Raw genomic sequence first — 14,671 nt, forward strand, 5'->3', positions numbered from 1 at the left:
GTGTCTAAATTCTGATTCTTTCTCTTTTCTCATTTGTCTCTTTTTGGACTGAGAAGAAATGTAGATTCTTGAACTCGCTGCTGGCCAAAAAAACATTAATAAAAAAAGATTTCAGTACTGTACCAACAATAACAGTGCATTTGCTTCTCAAAACGACTCTTTTTAAGTGGCATGTTGAGAGGAAGTGTGAAGATGAGAAGAATGCCTAGACTAAGGGTCGTGTTAGTAAGGTAGTTTGGCGTGTGCTTTCCAAGTTAGAATGGTACATAATAATAACCTCAAGTCTGTTTTAGCCGAAACTCCTCAGAGTTTGGCTAATACACCTTTTGTTGCATCCTATTCCTGGACAGCCTATGAATTCAGTTACTGGAATCTTACTAGAATATAGAGTAACCAGAGATCCTGACTATCTCATGTCACACCTAGTTTCACGGCATTTTTTTTAAAATCATTGCCTAGATTTATGCAAGAATTTTTATTGTAGTATATTAGTTTAGTATATGTAATTTAAAAGATCTAGTAAGAAATGTATCACCATGAATTATGAATGGCTTCAAGTCAGAAAAATTTTGATTTAATTTACTTATTTGATAGAGAAATTGAGAGGGGAGAGAGAGAAAGGGCAACACTGCCAGTACTGCTTCAACCCTCATGAAGCTTCTCCCCTGCAAGTGGAGAGTGGGTCCTTGAACCCACATCCTTGTACATGGTAACATGTGTGTTCATCCAGCTGTGCTCCACCTGGTCCTAAACAATTTTTATTTATAATTGTACATTAATTTGATTGTTTTTGCCCCGGGGTTATTGCTGGGGCTCGGTGCACTTAACCCCCTGCACTACTGCCCGACATTTATTTCATTTTACTTGCCAACGGGCTTATCAGCTCCTACGTGATGACTCTACCACTCCTTCTGGCCATTTATTTTTTCTTTTTGTTTTTGTTTTTCTCACCCTTCTTTCCTTTATTCTGATAGAGACAGAAGGGAGAGAAAGAGATGCATGAGGCAGGAAGTGGAGTACCCTGTTAAGCACATGCATAACCATATGCAAGGACCCCACTTCCAACCTGCAGGGGGGAAGCCTTATACGTAGTGAAGCAGGTCCATGGGAGTCTTTCTCCTCTATCTGCCATTCTCAACTTCTCTCTGCCCCATCCAATATAATAGAGAGGGAGAAGGGGGGGGTATGTGGGGGGAGAGGGCCAGTGGGATCAGTGGATTTGTAGTGTCGGCACCAAGCGCCAGCAATAAATAACTCTAGTGTCAATAAAAGAGAGAGGGAGGGAGGGAGGGGGGGAGGAAGAGCCTGACTAAGGGAGAAAGACAGCACTGTTTTGCCTTTCAAGGAACTTGAGCTCAGGTCCGTGGACATGGTGGCTTGTACTACCAAATATGTCACCATGGGCGCCTACCTGAGAACATGATTTATTCATTTTGCCTTGTCTAAATGTTTCTTTCAAAGAAACTTTGAGGGTGAGATAATGAAAACAATAGTATTTGAACTATTTTCAAATATTTAGAACCACTATTTATCTACTGTTGATATGCAGATGGTTTTATCCTTACATGAACCCTAGCTAGACATCATCTTAACACATTCTGAGTATTCCTTTGGTTAGTCCATCTCTCATCTTTGCCGTATGGTGTAGGCTTTCCTTGCCTCTCTCCTGCACATCTGCAGTGGCCTCCTAACTTCCCATCCAGCCCTTACTTCATTTATCTAGATTTGACCAGAACCTGCCTGTTTTCTCTTGGCACATTAGAAAAAGCTTTTAACACAAGGACCGGCATAAGGGTCCCCTTAGAGTCCCCAGCTCCCCACCTGCAGGGGAGTCTCTTCACAGGCAGTGAAGCAGGTCTGCAGGTGTCTGTCTCTCTCTCCCCTTCTCTGTCTTCCCCTCCTCTCTTCATTTCTCTCTGTCCTATCCAATAATGACATCAGTAACAACAACAATAATAACTACAACAATAAAACTAAGGCAACAAAAAGGGAATAAATATTTTTTAAAAAAAAAAAAAAAGAAAGAGAAAGCTTTTAAGATGAAAGCAGATTCATCACCAGGGCTCTACTCTGTCTCACCCTCTTCATGCATTACAGCCTCTCCTGGCCTTTGCCCCCCTCCCTTCTATTGATGTGTACCCTGCTTGGTTTTTTTTTAATATATGATTTTTTATTTAAAAATTTTTTTAAAAATTATTTTCCCTTTTGTTGCCCTTGTTTTATTGTTGTAGTTATTATTATTGGTATTGATGTCGTCATTGTTGGATAGGACAGAGAAATGGAGACAGGAGAGGAAGACAGAGGGGGAGAGTATAAAGATAGACACCTGCAGACCTGCTTCACCACTTGTGAACCGACTCACCTGCAGGTGGGGAGCCGGGGGCTCAAATCGGGATCCTTATGCAGGTCCTTGCACTTCACGCCACATGTACTTAACCCACTGTGCTACCTCCTCCCCTTACCCCCCCCCCCCCCCCGTGCTACTGCCCAGCCTCTCCCCCTGCTTGGTTTTATCTGGTCAGCTAATTCTCCCAGTCCTCTTGATATTCTTCCGTCTTCATTTCACTCAGCGACATTTTAAGCTTATGAACCTCCTAACTAAATTAGACTTTGTTTGTAGTTTATCTCAGCATTATGGTATTTGTTACAGGTGCAAAGTTATACTTATTTGTATACACTGATTAATGTAGACTTTTGTAAGCTTCACAAGGAAATATGGGAGTCTGTGGAAACTTGTACAGGACCTGGTACACTTAATATTTACTGAACATTTCAGTGAATGCTTTCTGAACGACTTTCTTAGCAATACAATCGATACCCTCCTAGCTGTCCTGAGAGATCATGAAGAAGATGAACTTAGCCACACTTTACTATTTGAGAGCTCCTTTATAGCCAAGAAAAGAACGGGAGTATTAACATCATTATGGTACTGACTTCATCTGGATAATGCATCTGCTTTGCCATGTGCACAACCTGGGTTTGAGCCTGTCTTCCACCTTAAAGGGGGGGGGGGAGCCTTAGTGCTGTGGTGTCTTTCCCATCTCTCTGGACAAAAAAAAAAAAAGTTAGTCAAAACTGTAATATAAATGAGATTGTAATTGGGCCTTAAAACAACAATGCTTTTCCACTTCTTTTCATAGTGTACTGATGGACTCGTTTTCTCAATAAAAACAAACAGACTTGTTAAATAGCACAGGCGGTCCTTGTGAATTCATGAAGTAATCCTAGGTCTAAAAAAATTGAACAAATTCAATGTGGAAAGTTGAGAAGATTAAAGCCTCATTAGTATTTTTAAATGTCAGGACATCATACCTGTAAAGCTAGTCTATGTGCAGTGAACAAGAACATTTTTAGTACTGCTAAACATTTTTGAGATTGTTTGAAAGTACTGCCAGAGTTAATATTAGAGAAGTGGTTGGTGCTAGCTTGAGACCTCTCCTGTGTGCATTCTGTGAGACTTGTTAGGGCAGCCCTCACTCATGCTTTCTCCCCTCACTGGGTGCACTGCCCCAACTGTGGGGCGGCGACACTGAGCATGCGCTGGGTAAGGAGGGCTGCTGGCAGGGCAGTCTCACAGGAGTCAGGTGATCTTGTTTGAAGGCAGCTGTCTGAGGTTCAAGGCAGTCACTGTCCGCTCCTGCCTTGGGACAGCTGTTTATTGTTGAAGTCCTAACAAGTTTTCCTTGCTCATTACTTTTTGGGAGAGTAGAGAGAGAATGGAGCAGTCTTTTGTCTGATCCAATGGGAATTACACTGATCTGGTGTCTAGCTTTAGTTCTTAGCAAGTGGATCACCTCTAAGGTAGGCCATCTTTATTTTTAGGGTTGTGGCATTAGTCATGAGTTTATTTCTTTGGTAGCAATGAAAATAGCCATTTGGTAGAATGATTCCTTTGTCTCAGGTGTTGTTTCTCTGATTAAACCAACTACGCATTTTACGTGTTAGCTGAAAAGCTTAAGACACTGTGTATGGGAATAGGAATGTAGCATTGTGACTACAGCAGATCAACATTTCCTCAAGAAAGTGATACTGGAGTTGGGCAAAACAACAAATATTACTACATGTGACTTTCATGCTTGGATCTTATAAGTACTTAGAGGCCTTTTCTGGTATCATTTCTCAGTATTAAAATAGCTCTCCTCAGCGTCATTCCCTTGAAAGTTTTATGATAAAAAATATTCAACATTTAAGATTATTGAAAAAAAAAATCTAAATTTTTGGTGTACATGCTTTAAGCATCCCTAGGAGTAAGACTCTGCTAATGCTTATATAAGATGTAATGTGCCTTGAGGTTTTCTAAACTGTTAATAGACTAAAAAAAAAACAAAAACAAAAACTAAATTCTACTCTCTATCATAAAAGTCTTGCTACTGCTAAAATATTTGCCTTTTTTGTAATATATTGAGGAAAAATAAAATGTTACATATCTGCTGTCTTTGAAGTTAAATTCTAAACATCAGGCTTGAGAATTGCCTGATAAGAATACTGGTCATTTGCCCTCTGGACAAGAGCCTAAAACTAAAATGAGTAATGCTTAAGATTATATTGTTTGAAATAATTTTGTTTATACTTGTATAGAAACAGCAATACTGTTCACCCAACATGTTGCTTTTTTCTTTCTGTATTACGGAATTGGGGAGTATTAAAATTTATATGATCATTTCTATTTGCTAAGCAACACAAAGCTTCTATAAAGTTACATTTCTTTTTCAAACAAAGTTTAACCCCTGATATGAAGTGTCTCACATGCGAGCACGATTTTCTAAGCATGATTATCTCTTCCTTGAAGTGGCCCTGTTTCCTTTGTGGATGTGACTGAACAAGCCCCTCAGAATAGACAGCCTGCACAGCTGTTTAAGAATCCTGTGCTTTTTTAAGTTCAGAGTTAGTTTTGCTGCACTGGCAGCTACTTACTCATAGATTTTATTTTTTTGTGATCATTTATAAAAATGAGATTTACTTTGGTCAAGTGAAAAACAGAAAAATTCCTAATCTGTAGAAGAGGAAATTTGAAAAATAACAATCCAAACTAAATTTGAAGTACTTAGACAAGCAGTTATATATATGTGGGGGGAGTTCACAGACACAAATGCAAAACCAGAGATGGATTAAACCTCAGGATGATCTTTTTTTTTTTTTTAATATTTTTGTATTTATCTATGTACTTACTCTCTTTTGTTGCCCTTGTTATTTTGTTATAATTATTGTTGTTGGATAGGACAGAGAGAAATGGAGAGAGGAGGGGGAGAGAAAGACAGACACCTGCAGATCTGCTTCACCACCGCTTGTGAAGTGACCCCCTGAAGGTGGGGAGCCAGGGGAGCGAACTGGGATCCTTAAGCCGGTCCTTGCGCTTTGCGCCACCCGCGCTTAACCCACTGCGCTATCGCCTGAGTCCCTCCTAAGGATGATCTTAACTGTAACTTCTTCACAGCAAAGGCAGTGAATGCTAGTAAAGGGGTTATCAGTGAAACCATTAGATTAGAAATAAAGATTTAGTGACACATTTCCAGGGGAGAGAATGCTGAAGACATACCAAAGAATATAAAGAACAGTCGTGAAAAGAACAGAGAAATTTTTTTTTTGAGAAAATTATTAAAAGAGAGGTTCTTAAAAGTTAGAATGATAGATACAGAAAACAGTTAAGGAAATTCAGGTTACAATTGTAGACCAAAAGAAAAAAAAAACATTAAAAGTTGAATAGAACTAGTTTTTTTGAATTGTGATTTGAGTGGAACTCAGTGGTAGAGTACATGTAGCTTCCATACTTGAGATCCTGGGGTATAGCGCTGGATCAAAAGGGAAAAAATTAAAAAAATTAAAAAAAAGAAAAGAGAAAAAGAAGTAACTCTAATCCATAGTTGGCACATTTTTTCATAGATAAAATCATCATCAAATTCAGACTACTAAAAACTGACTAACAAAAAACACTTCCTACTTTATTTAAACAGTCTGTGCAAATCCAGTCAGTGAGTGAATTTAAAAGGTTAAATACCCTCTCTGCTACACATCTATGAAGGTATATTAGAATAAAGTTAGCATTAAGCATTTATTGAAATGTAATAGGTGTCTCCAACAACTTTTAACCTCTATTATAACTACCAGAATACTCATTAATTTTTAAACAAAAACATTTCTAAAATGTTAGGTTTATGGATTTTCTTTTCAAAGTATATCGTGTGCATAGGGAGAAAGAAAGAGAAGGATACTATTCACTTGGTGAATGAAATATTTTAATAATATGCTATTTTTTTGGTACTGTTACCAGGAAGATTTATTTTGTGCTATTTTAAAACTATGTCCATCAGTTTACTAATCTATAAGATGAAACCAGTTCAACTTGCCTAATAGAGGCATGTGTGGACATTGTGTGAGATTTTGTGAGAATTTTTAAGGTTCAGAATAGGTAGGGACATAGTATTTTGTCATGTAAGGGAAATATACTCATGTACAGTAGGTCACTTCAGTGGGAAATATCAACAGGATAAAAAACGATACTTAGTATAGTCAGTTTAACATGCCTGTCTTTAGAAGTTACCTACCAATATTGGAAACACCTTTTGCCATTTGCCTGGTACTTTACTTTGTGATTTACCCTGATCTCAAATGAGTTATCTTACCAAAGTTCTCAGAACTCTGGTTAGCACAGCAGTAGATCTTTTGGAACCTTACACTTTAACTTGTTTGTGCTGTAGCTGTTAGTTTCTGATTAGCTCAGCCTCACCCATGTTTTGACCTATACTGGTTTGCTTTACAAGCTGTTCCTAGGATGGCTAAATTAGAAGAGTCACGAGTAGAAGCTCCTCTGCTATTTCCATTCACTGATAGAGTGGGAATGTGGGTAATATCTCAGAATGTCTTACCTCTGACAATGTGATAAAAGGGTTTTGATCAACTTTGTTTTATTAAAAATAGATTTACTAGCATATGTCTTTTAAATTCATAATCTTTAAAAAATCACGTTGTACTGCATTGTTACATAAAGCACATGGTTTTTTAATAATGTGATTCTGTTGAAAATACAGAAATCAAAATTTTATTGCTCAGTTCAGAATGTTTAGTGTATGTTTTAAAAATGAGTTACTTTAGATTATTCTACCTACATTGCTTAGTAAGACTGTAATATTCATTTTGATCTCCATGAGGGGGTAGAAAAATAAGTAATCACTGAGGATATATTCACTGATGGATTAAAATACATATTATAAAGACCGTTCTTTAAAAAAAATGCTGCCTCATTTGGATTTATTATCTGTCTCATTTGTTATTTATACAAGGTGTAGTGTTTAAAGTTTTTGTGGTCCAGACTTAACATTATTAGTAGTGAACAGAATAATTTGAGTACTGGGGGCTGGGCTGTGGTGCACCCTGTCAAGCACATACATTACCATGTGCAAGGACCTAGGTTCGAGCCCCCACTTCGCTTCCCTCCTTCAGGGGAATGCTTCATGAGCAGTGAAGTGGGTCTGCATATGTCTCTTTCTACCTTTCATCTCCCCACTTCTCTCAGTTTCTCTCTTTCCTATCAAATAAAATAAGAAAAAAAAAATCACTGCTCCCCAGTGATAACGTGTGTGTGTGTGTGTGTGTGTGTGTGTGTGTGTGTGTAGGGGGGAATTTAAATATTTTGTATATCCCTAAGTCATCTGTATTTAAAATGTCTATCCTTTGCCAAGTTTTTTTTAATTAGCAATACAGACCCCACTATTTTTTTTAAATATTTATTACATATATGAGCTTCACATGAGGTAGAGAGAAGGCGAGAACCCAGAAGCGCCACTCAGGCACCTGTGTTGCTGAGGATCAAACCAGGAACATTAGGGATACAAGTCCAGTGCTCTGCCAAGTGAGCTATTTCCCCACCTACAGACCCAACTGTTTCTGACACTTAAATAACTACCTTTTTAACAGAGCTGAGACCTTGCACATTTGTGACTTCTTTTGCCCAGCTGCCTTTTCACTCAGAGATAGAGACAGAGACACTACAGTCCAGCGCTTCCTGGGTGCCCTGTGCCGGTTAGGTACATGCCAGTTGATGCACTAGCCAGTGTGTGATCCCTCTGGCCCCAGTGAGATCATTTATACCCACGTCTAGAGTAATTATCTTAAATAAATTTATTGTGTCATAGTTACAGTTTATGTCCACTGTGAAGCTGTTGTTATGTTTTATCTTAACTCTAATATCACTTTATTGAGGAAATGTTGAACAACAGGACTTTCATTGTCACAAGGGTACATTTTCACACATCCCCAAGACAATCAGTTTTTTGCTTAGATTGTATTATTAAAAATGGAGTTGATGCAAGTCATTCTTAACTGTTAAGATGACCCTTAATCCTCTAGTGATTATTTTTTAAATTTATTTTTTATTTAAGAAAGGATAAATTAACAAAACCATAGGGTAGGAGGGGTACAACTCCACACAATTCCCACCACCCATTCTCCATATCCCATCCCCTCCCCTGATTAATGATTATTATAATAAGTATCCTTCCTAAATTAAAAAAGAAGATGCCCACCATCTTCCAAATCAGGATTGTCAAAGTTAAATGGATAACAATTGTTTTTTTTTAATTTTTTTCTTTGTTTATTTCCTTTTGTTGCCCTTGTTTTATTGTTGTAGTTATTATTGATGATGTTGTTGTTGGATAGGACAGGGAGAAATGGAGAGAGGAAGGGAAGACAGAGGGGGAGAGAAAGACAGACACCTGCAGACCTACTTCACCTGTGAAGCAACTCCTCTGCAGGTGGGGAGCCAGGGAGGGGGGGCCTTGAACCGGAATCCTCATGCTGGTCCTTGGGCTTAGCGCCACCTGCGCTCCCGTCCGTCTCCCAATAATAATTGTTTTTAACTAGCTATTTACCCGAGTTATCGGATAAGAGTAGATTATAGATATGGATCATACTAGGTATTACATAGTGGTATCTGTAGCCTCATAAATATGATTTGGATAAGACAAGTCTTTACTTCCACATGTGCTATCAAAGCTAGTATGCATATAGTAGTATTAAGTAGAGACCTATAATCTAATAAGACTTAATACCAAGTGATTACAGTGACTCTTTGCTCTAGAATAAAACATTTAGGGGCCAGGCAGTGCCACACCTGGTTAAGCGCTCACATTACAGTGTGCAAGGACCCAGGTTCAAGCCGCTGGTCCCCACCTGCAGGGGCAAAAGTTCACGAGTGGTGAAGCAGGGCTGCAGGTGTCTCTCAGTCTCTTTCCCTCTCTCTCTCCTCTCCATTCTCAAATATTCTCTGTCTCTATCCAGTAATAAATAAATATTTAAAAATAGAATAAAGCATTTATCATGAAACAAAGTAATTTTTTTTTAGTATTTTTAACTTTATTTACTTTAGTAAGATAGAGAGAAAGAGGGAAAGGGAGGGGGAAGGAGCGGCAGAGTGACTCCCGCAGCACTGCTTCACCATTTGTGAAGCTTTCCCCCTGCAAGTGGAGACTGAACTCGTGTCCTTGGGCATGGTAATGCATATACTTAGTCATGTGGACCACCACCTGGCCCCATTAAGTTCTCTTTGATGGTAGTTAAATTACTTTTCTTTGTCATTTGTAGTTGTATATTGAAGAATTGTAAATCTTGACAGTTTCGTGAGGAAAATTATTAATCTGATATGTAAAAATGTGTTCTTACTGCTTTAATAAGTTTTCTTTTGTTAATGAAGTTAAGCATCAAGTTTATTGAATTATAATGTCTTTCAGTTGTGAGTAATATGTTTTTCTACACTATTGCTTATTTTCTGATACATTTATAAGGTACTTTGTCTTTTAAATTTTAGATATTAGAAGAAAAAAATTAACTGTCATCTATTTAATTCATTTTTCTTTGGTTGAGGCTTGTGCCTGCACTACAAATCCACTGATCCCAGAGGCCTTTTTCCCCCATTTTGTTGCCATTATTGTTATTGTTGCCATTGATGTTGTTGTTGTTGGGTAGGACAGAGAAATGGAGAGAGGAGGGGAAGACAGAGAGGAGGAGAGAAAGATAGACACCTGCAGTTCTGCTTCACCGCCTGTGAGGCAACTCCCCTGCAGGTGGGGAGCCGGGGGCTTGAACTGGGATCCTTAAGCTGGTCCTTGTGCTTTGCTCCACATGCACTTAACCCGCCTCGCTACCACCCGACTGCCCTCTCTTTTTTTTTATAAGTTACCATACATGACTTAACTTTTATGTAATCCATTTTTGGTGACTTGTAAATTGCTTGAAACTTTTAGGAAGGTCTTTCTCATCTAAAAAACTTTATTGCCATCAGCCTTTTTTTTCTATTTTGATTCTTTAATATGTTGATGTTGAAATTTTTATTCCATCTTATTTTATTTTATTTTTATTATTCCATTTTCATTTTATTTGTAATTTACATTGGAATAGGAAGTAACACTATATAGAGGTTCATTTTCTTCCAGTCAGCAGTCAGTAAGCGTAACATCTTTGTATTGGGGCCGGGTGGTGGTGCATCCAGTAGAACACATAGCACGCAGACCTGAGCTCAAGCCCCATCTCTGCCTGTGGGGAAAGCTTTACAAATGGTGGGACAGTACTGCAGGTGTCTCTCTTCCCTGTCTCCTTTCTCTTCGCCCTTTTCTTCTATTTCCTTCTGTCTTTGTAAGAGTAGGGAAGGCTGCTTAGAATACTGGAAACATCATGCAGTCACCAAGTACCAGTGATAACCTTGGTGCCAAAAAAAAAAAAAAAAAAAAGAAGTAATGAGTATTTCTTTCAGATACTTAAAATTTTTTATTTATGATATACAACATTACTATATATATATATTCTTAGTTTTGATGGGAGATTCTATATTGACTTTTTTTGTGGTGTCCTAACACTTTACATATTAATATGGTGCTAGTTCTGTTTATTATTACTTTTTAGAGATTTATATGTTTGTTTACCCAGCTACTATTTTTGAGTGCCAATTTTAAATAGTTTTATTTAAGACATTTCATTTTTCACTTTCAGTACAGTGTTTACGAAGTGCCGTGTTTCCCTGCGCACATGCGCCAGATCCAAGTATCAGTAATGCCCCGTTAGTACTAACGCAGCTCAACTGTTAGTAACTGCCATGAGTTTTGCTAAATTTGGATCCTTCAACATATGGAACAATGCTCATTTTTACTTGGGTCTGATCTGCTTAATCAACCTCTTTAAGGCAGGGGTAGATAGCATAAAGGTTTTGCAGAGAGATTCATGCCTTGAGGCTCCAAAGTTCCAGGTTCAATCCCCTGTACCACTATAAACCAGGACTGAGCAGTACCCTGGTAAAAATAAAATAAAAATATAAAAATAAAGTCAAACTCTTCAATGGCAGACCCAGAGGAGCCATCACCAGAGAGAGGAGCTCCACCACCAGGGAAGCCCCCAGGCATCATGCGTTCCTGCCATGCCACCTGCACACCTGCACACTGGTACAGCTTGGTAGTGATGGGATTGCAGACTTTCTCCAGCTCCTGATGATGTTCATATTCTTCCTTCTCAGCAGTCTGGTTCTTATCAAACCAGCTGAGGATTTCATTGCAATTGTCAAGAATCTTCTGCTTTATCTTCATCATTAAGCCTTTTTTTTTTTTTAGTTTATTATTGGATAGAAACAGAAATTGAGGGTAGGGGCAGATAGAGACAAAGAGACACCTATAACTCTACTAATACTTCCTAATACTTTCTGACTCTACTAATACTAATACTAATACTTTGAGGTGGGCACCAGGAGCTTGAACCTAGGTCCTTACGCACTGTACTGTGTGCACTTAACCAGGTGCACCACCACTGTCTCCCTCATGAATCTTGCCTTGAAGTTTCTCATCTTCAAGGGTTGCTTTCATGTTGAAGGCATAGACTCAATGAAGTTCTTGGAAGATACCTTGTCCCGTTATTTCTCATCGACCATGTTCAGCTACTATTTCTGATTATTTTCAGTATGGTAGGTTATTCTAAGTGTTAGGATCTATTCATAAGCTAGAGGATACAGCTATAACAAAGTCAACAAAGTCTCTTGTCACCACCGAGCTTGGATTCTAATAGGAGAGAAACCAATTTTATATTTTAGATCTTAGAATCTGTCTTTATATCAGTTCTAGTATTTCTTTTTTCTTTTCTTTTCTTTTCTTTTCTTTTTTTTTTTTTTTAACCAGAGCACTGCTCAAGGCTCTGGCTTATGGTGGTGTGGGGGATTGAACCTGGGACTTGACGGAGCCTCAGGCTTGAGAGTCTGTTTGCATAACCATTATGTTATCTACCCCCACTGGTTCTAGTATTCCTTATTAATTTGTACGTTTTTATTTAGTTTGTAACAGAGGCAACTATCTACCAAATAGACAGGTTCCTGTTGTGCAGCTTTTATTTTAGAAACAAGTAAACATTATAATATCAACGAAGTGCTATAGAGAGCATTAAAGTAGGGGGCAGTGGAAAGAAGAGGTTGACTCTTCAGTAATTTTGGTAGCCTCTCAAGAGATGCCGTTTCACCTAAAACTTGAGAGAACAGTGATACAGTGGTCTTGAATAGAAAACATAAGCATAAAAGCTGCGTGTTTTGTGGTTGGAGAAAACCGTTTGTATTGCTGAGGAGGACATAGTAGAGCCTAAAGGGCTGAGAGGTAGGTCAATCGTGGAGACCTTGGTGCTGTGAGAATGGAATTGGCAATGTGCTTCAGATCCTCTGGAGAGCCACACTAAAGGGTTTTGAGCAGTGGATGAAATGTTTATTCGTTTCTATGCAAACAATGGGTTGGGAGCCAAGAAGTAGAGCAGGAAAATCAGTAAGCATCCTGATGCAGGAATCTAGGTGAGAAACTGTTGCCTAAGATAGAAAAAGGTGGGAATAAGGCTGGGGTGATATATCATGGTTATATAAAAGACTTCAGTGCCTTTAGCTCTGAGGTCCCAGGTTCAATCCCCAGTACCACCATAAACCAGACTGAGCAGTGCTCTAGTCTTTCTCTCACATAGATCTCTCTCATTAAAAATAATAATAACTAAATATTTTTTAAGAGTGTAAGTAGAAGATATATATGACTGTAAAGGTAGAATTGGCAGAGCTTATTGAGGGCATTTCAACTCATTTTCCCCTAGTAATTACATGTTTAATTATAATATATGTCGTTTTTGTTATAACTATTGAGGTAGATGTATGTACCATTACAGTCCACCACTTTGAAGTGTGTCACTGTCAGCCCGCAACAACGACACGGACACCAGAATCTTCCTCCTCAATTCCCTTTATTTCCTTCTTATGGCCACCTTAAGTACCTTTCACTGTTACATAGTCAGCCAATGGGCATTAAGCAAGCATACAGCATTCATAGATCATGCAGCCTTCTACCAATCATAAAACAGCTCACGTGTACAGCACGCAGTCTGTGAAGTTGGATCGTCCAACTTCCGCAAAGTTGTTTACCACTTTACTGGTTTAGCCACCATGTGGCCGGCGCCATCTTAGGGGCGTGCTGTGCAGTGTCATTATGGCTCCCGACAGAAGTGTGCAACTCAGTCATCTTTAATGTGTTCAGTTGTCCAATCATTACTAAATTAATTTTAATTAATACTAATGCGCACTAGTCACTCTCCTTTTCTTTCCGACTCTCAGTAACCACCAGCCTACTTTCTGCCTCTCTAGATCTGCCTAACTTGGACATTTATTATAAATGGACCTATAGACTACGTGGTTGTGACTGGCTTCTTTCAGTCAGTGTACTTTTTGTTCTCAAGCATCAGCCATGTCATATATCATTTCTTCACTCTTTTTAATATGAGTATTTGTCCATTGTGTGAATATACCACATTTATTTATCATTTGTGAGCTGATGAACATTGGGTTATTTCCAGTTTGGGGCTATTGTAGATGATACTACAAGTTATATAATTGCTTAGTTTTTATTTTAAAAAAAGTTGTAATCTCTCGGTGGCATCAATTTTTTTGTTTGACAGAAGCATTGTCTTCTCAAATCTCTTGAGTACTCTAATTACACCTTTTAAAAATTACCTTATTTCTTTCTCGACTCTGAACTATTTAGCTTTTCATTTCAGTCCATTTGTTGCTTGCTAATAGACTTGTTCACATGTCTGATGATTTCTTGCTTGCATACTAGCTAATGTTTAAGTTAAGGGCGTAGTAAAGTAACTGTACTGTTGTTCTTCAGTTGTGTCTATCTTGACATGACATAAGACCTCTCACTGAGTGGGATTATATAATTTACTCCAGCAGTCTAAATGTCTGTCCACCGTATGTGCGTCACTCTGTCAACTCTTACAGCCATATTGCATTATAATTACGCATCTTCCCCACAGCTAGAGATTTCAAGAGCAGATGCCATGTTGAATTTCATTTTGGTTATGCAAGTTTTCTTTCACAGGGCCTCACAAATAATATTTTTTTTGAATTGAATTTTACCTTACATTTGTCATGCATTACAAGTGTCTTTTTTTTTTTCTAGAGACGTGGAGCTATTTCCTATGACAGTTCTGATCAGACTGCGTTGTACATTCGTATGCTAGGTAAGTATTATTTCTTTTGTATAACCTGTTACTTGAGATTGAGGTTTCTTTCATCATCACTGTTTCCTGTGGATATTATTATTTTGAGGTATAGAGTCATGAAACCAGTATTGTATGTGATATGAGTAAAAGAGCATTTTAGAATTGTAAGTAATTGAGAAAT

The 14,671-nt window shown here is 38.2% G+C and overlaps 1 protein-coding gene across 5 annotated transcripts in view; it reads left to right on the forward strand.

The window, feature by feature from the left end:
• The window catches only part of PDE7A (phosphodiesterase 7A), a 91,698-nt gene that overhangs the window by 30,319 nt on the left and 46,708 nt on the right, over nt 1-14,671 (forward strand). For 4 of the 5 annotated variants that reach the window (XM_007527375.3, XM_060200824.1, XM_060200821.1 and 1 more), the window contains one exon: nt 14,448-14,508. In XM_007527375.3, the coding sequence (XP_007527437.1) occupies nt 14,448-14,508 (61 nt within the window). Of the gene's footprint in view, nt 1-3,604; nt 3,802-14,447; nt 14,509-14,671 lie in introns of those variants that run through there. The other variant, XM_016189976.2, reaches the window with a different exon arrangement.

This window comes from Erinaceus europaeus, chromosome 1, assembly GCF_950295315.1.
Source record: "Erinaceus europaeus chromosome 1, mEriEur2.1, whole genome shotgun sequence".
NCBI lineage: Eukaryota > Metazoa > Chordata > Mammalia > Eulipotyphla > Erinaceidae > Erinaceus > Erinaceus europaeus.